The sequence below is a fragment of the Aplysia californica genome, unplaced genomic scaffold (genome assembly GCF_000002075.1).
Source record: "Aplysia californica isolate F4 #8 unplaced genomic scaffold, AplCal3.0 scaffold00094, whole genome shotgun sequence".
Classification (NCBI taxonomy): Eukaryota; Metazoa; Mollusca; class Gastropoda; order Aplysiida; family Aplysiidae; genus Aplysia; species Aplysia californica.
The window spans coordinates 80,110-85,298 of NW_004797364.1; the positions used below are offsets into that span (position 1 = coordinate 80,110).

The 5,189-nt window shown below is 38.3% G+C and overlaps 1 protein-coding gene across 1 annotated transcript in view; it reads right to left on the reverse strand.

Annotated features, from left to right (window-relative positions):
* Positions 1–3,070: 3,070 nt before the first annotated feature.
* Positions 3,071–5,189, reverse strand: part of LOC101846494 (ADP-ribosyl-[dinitrogen reductase] glycohydrolase) — a gene marked incomplete in the record, with an annotated part of 23,069 nt that continues 20,950 nt past the window's right edge. The window contains 2 exon segments of the mRNA XM_005095061.3: positions 3,071–3,307; positions 3,895–4,025. Coding sequence (XP_005095118.2) covers positions 3,169–3,307; positions 3,895–4,025 — 270 coding nt within the window.

Consider the following 5,189-nt stretch of genomic DNA (forward strand, 5'->3'; position numbering starts at 1 on the left):
GAAGAAGGGGAGATCAGGATAATAGACGTTTGATAGGAAAGAAGAAGCAAACCACACCAGAGCACCCACCAACCACCCACGCACCGGTATTTAAATGGCTATACATGTATTATAAATAATATACAATATAATGTGTTAAAATCTTAATGATAAAAAAGAACTGCATTAGTAAGAGAGGTCTGCACCATAATGAGGCCAGTAAAGAGGAGTAGAACCATCAATTGGGGTACAAAAATCCACCAATAATAATATAGGATGGTCTCTCCTGACTTAAAGTTGTGAATGTGGAAAAAAACCAATCACTCATGTACTGAAAAAGACAACTTAAAACGACTGAAAATTGGATTTTCTAAAGAATGTTGAGAATATCCTCAAAGCGAAAATCCTTAAAAAGTCTAGAAACAACCTAGACATTTAACAAACCACTAACAATACATGAACAAAGAGAAAACAATGTACACAATATCTTGGAACAGGAATGAAATTAGATAAATTAAATAGTTATAAATACTGAGGGTATTTGTAAAAAAAAACAAGAAAAAAAAGACTAGGAAGAAAACACACACAACCTTTTATTGAAAACGAACACTCAGACTACAGCCTCAAAGTTCCTGGAGGAAAACTCCTGAAAACAGGTTTCTCACTATACATTAATATGCAGTCCGTGCCGGCTTTAAGCATGCCAGCATAAAGCACGTTTCGGACTCAAGCACGCAAAACAGCTCTTACCGAATTTTGGTTATATAAATTACACGCCTTTAAGCATGGTAACTTCGGCTTCGGGCACGCCTCATTTACAAGACAGTCAATACTTTCATGACAACCCATCGAAGTTCGAACACAGTCTACACCGCAGCAGTGAGTGTGTAAGAGAAACACAAAGAACGCAAGTGACGGAGACACACACTCACACACGCGGAGAGGAAGGCAGAGAGATGTACACAGCCGCCCACATGGACATAGGATCTAGCCTAGGGCAAGGCTACACACAGACGAAAAAAATACAAAGAGAGTCGGGGAGACGAGAAAGGGAGGCTGGCTGCGATTTCACCTTTGCCCCTCGCTATCCATTAATCCTGATTATGTATCACGTGCGAGGTGGGATGAAGGTGGTGGTATGAATGTGGCACAATGGGCAGTGGTATGCACAGGCAGTGTGTACGCCTTGTGTGTTGTATCATGACTGGCCGTCTCAATTAAGTTTTCATTTCCCATTCAACCAAAAGACTTACTTTACTTTACTTTACTTTTCCGATCCAGCGGCCATTTGGGTTCTAGCCCTTCGGTCTGACGACCAAAAAACAAAACAAACAAACAAAACAAACTAAAACTACCCTTGTGGGTAAAAATAGCAGTGAACACTTTTGTGGGACCACTATAGGCCTACTTACAATCTTACAAACAAAGGGAAATAGAACGGGAAATTTTGTACATGAAAATCTCTGGATTATGTCTACTTCGCACTCAAGCACACTTCGGCATTAAGCACGCTTAAGCTTTCTCCCGATGACCGTGCCTAAAGCTGGCAAGGACTGTACTATAAATAGTCACCTTGTAAAATGACAATAACAGGAAAATCAGTTTCCTCTGTAAAGTTTTATAACAAAAGGCTCGATCTCACAGTTACATAAAACAACAGAAAAGAGGGTTCTCATAAAAATATCACAACAGATACTGCATGTCTCTGTCAATTTTACCAACAAACAAAAAAATCATCTGTGACAAGCTAAAATTGAGATAGCAGAATTTGTGGTAGAACACTGACAACTGAAAACAGATTTCTCAGTAAATACCTCATGAACATGAAACTGATCTCGCAGTTTATTGTACTTTACCCTTTTTACCATGCCTTTTCTCTCTCACAGTATTTTGGATGCCCAATGAAACCAGCATGAACACATGATTTGTTGTATGACCATGAAGAAACAAGGAAAAAAAAAAATTCACCAGAGAAAGGATACAACATAAAGATGTGCATTTATGTTCATCCCTGTCCTTCTTTGACAACTCCCTCAAACTTGAGCCATATCTTTTTATTGTTCAGTCTCAGGGACAACACCCTGATCAGTCAGCTGACTATAATACGAACATGAGAATTTAATTCATTTGTAACCGTCTAAGAGATGGCAACAAATATCTCTTTTCAATTCTAGCTGGGCTTGAGCCTGGATTGCACAATTACTATACAGTACAAGACTGCACTATGCTAACTCTTTAAGATACGTTTGAGTTTGAGTGAACAGAAACATTGACAACAACAGTAATTTTGTGTTGGAAAAAAACAAGAAGAAAAAAAAAAACGAAAGATAGAAAGCAAAGAATTTGGCGGTCCAACCAGCAGCTCGGAAGGATACGAGATACAAAAAAAATTCACAAAAAGTAATTAATAGATAGCCTTTGTATAGCCCAAAATCTCGCTCAACAGCAATCTCTACGCACTTCTTACCCCAGCAGACCTGATACTGATAGCTTTCAGAAACGATCTCAACCTCCTATGAAGCATACAGAGCAAGCTGCCTCTTTTAGGCACTAAAACAGTAACATACGGTACTCAGGATCTTTCACTGTCTATAGCTTGGCACCCATTCCCACCTTGGTGAAGTAAGGAAAATTCATGTGAAGTGCCTTTCCCAAGGACACAACATCGGGCCTGCAGTTCAAACCGCCGAACTCGCAACCTCACGATTATGAGTCCAATAGCCTAACCACTAGATTTTTGGGGGGGGGTTGTTTTTAGTAGAGGGTTCTGCGGCGCTCGCAACTGCATAAGGTCATATGAGCGCCAAGGGGTGGGTGTCAACAGAGAAGTCTTTACAGGGAATCAGACTTACTCTGCTCACCTCTCTAGCTTCAACAGAACAAAGTCTGCTTCAACTATCAAGGCACCCCTGAAATAGCAGGTCACAAGAGTGTGACAAACATACAAAAGGAGTAGAGGAAAATGACAATAGTAAGAATTAAGAAAGAAAAAGTAGCAGTTTCCTGTTGTAGATCAGGCACAGTTAGGAGCGTGACATGATGAATCAGCCCATTTACAATTCTACGGTGCATGAATGAGAAATGTCCCCCCTTTGGGAATGGCCTAAAGACACTACAGTCAGTGGCACTGCCCCGGGGGGTATAACCACTAGACTACTGAAGCCACACATCACAGGCATGGACAGGCAATTATGTTTTTGAAGCAGAATCTTTTTGCTGCTCATCTCTGATCTTCTGTGTGAGCTCTCTCAAAGCTTCAAGGCTGAGATCATCATTGCTTGTCCTCTCTGATACAGGTTTACTGAGCTCAGATTGGAGACGTACAAATCTGGAAGCAAACAAATACATATACATATATATAAAAAACTTGAAGAAGTTAGAATTCTCATAAAAGTCGTTACTAATCACTATTAGTCTCTAGATCTTTTAAGGAACTTCCAAATCTTTCATTACCTAAACAATTCATACCACATAGTCTGAAACAAGTAGGCCTACCGGTAGACTCCATTTTATGTCATTTACTTTGCACATATACCATTACTAAATTGACTCCTCAAATACTTTGCCATCGCAAATTTTCTAGATTATTTCTCTCTTTTCTTCAGTATTCTTTCATTAAACATTAGACATCTGTATTAAATCTATTCCAATCTTATCTGACAAAAAATAAACGCTTTACTTTAAATCATACAATCCGTTACAGAGCTCTTCTGTACAATCAAACAATTTAGATTTAACCCTAGCCTTAGAATTACACAAAACAACTAAAGCCATCCCAATCTGGGCAGCATGCCTAAGGCGTGTGCTTCTTCTTCATTTTGAGCTTTGGTAATATATACAAAAAAGAGTTTGGAGTAATCCCCAACAAAAAAACCCAGGCCTTTGTAGAGAAATTAGGAAGCAAGGGAGCCTTACCTATGGAAATACTCCATAAGCCAATCTTTATGTTCGAGTTCATCAATCCAGTCTTTTGGTATAGCAGACAAGCCTAGTTTACAAGCCAACATTGCCCCAGCCACACATCCATTGGTGTCCGCATCTCCTGCCTAGGAAAATAAAGCGCATTACATTGGCACATTTTGTCTTCTTTTAACCTTAAATGAGTCACACATTACATCGTCTTCACCAATATCAAAATCAATTTAGTCCTCAGGGTCTCCTTCTTGTGGTCTTTAGGAAAAGTTAAAACCCCACAAGAATGTCATTGGCAACATGAGGGCACTGTATTTTTTTTACATTAGTAGAGTGACTGTATTTGATAAATGTATACACTAGTACACTGGACTTGTTTCTGTGAGGTTTGAATTTTTTTCAAACCAGGAAACACAGAATTTCATTTAAGAATACATTAAGGAGTACTTTTTTCCTTTTTTTTTTGACGTACTATTTCTAATGGCCTGTTGAACACAGATGGAAACTTGTTACATACAGAGGTTACAACCTGTTAATGTCTCTTATCCCGTTAGACATTTACGAAATAGGCCATCAATCAAAGATTCACAAATTGCTTTCAAAACAGCGTACATGCTCTCGATTACAAAAGGTATTTTTCATGATCTTGATTCTAAGAGACTTTTCCTTGCAATACCTCAACCTGTCCTCGTGGTTTTATGCACTCCGCATAATTTAGCAAAATTGGATCATTTTTTGCATAATTTCTGATTATTTTCCTTTAACATTCTTTGTTAAAATTAACAGAATCGCATAATTTCACATTGTTGGGCTCAGTTTGCATAATTTCTGGATTTTTCTTGCATAAAACAACAGGGACAGCTCAACAAAAATGTACTGTTGCATCTCTTTTCTCGTCGCTTGTTTGACGTTAATTATATTCGTTTGAGTGCTGTGCTCTTGTAGAAATGTTGCGTAAATCTCGAGATGTTCTCACTCACATTCAGCAAGTCAGTGTAATAAAGGTAAAATTAGTCTTCTCTGAGGTGTAGGCCTACCTAAATTTTTTAATGGAAACCTGCTAGTTTAATATGATCTATAAATATACTTAGCGTCAATAAAAACCAGACACATTTTAATTGCGTGTTTCATGAAAAGTTGAAAACCCATTGAGCTGAAATTTTCCATACATGATTGTGAACACTTGACGCTCCTGATCAGCCTGCATTTATGATCAGGTGCCCAGTTAATAAAGCTCAGGTCTTGTTTTGTTAAAAACCATGTTTTGTCATTTTTCTCGAACGTTTTTGGTTTTTTAA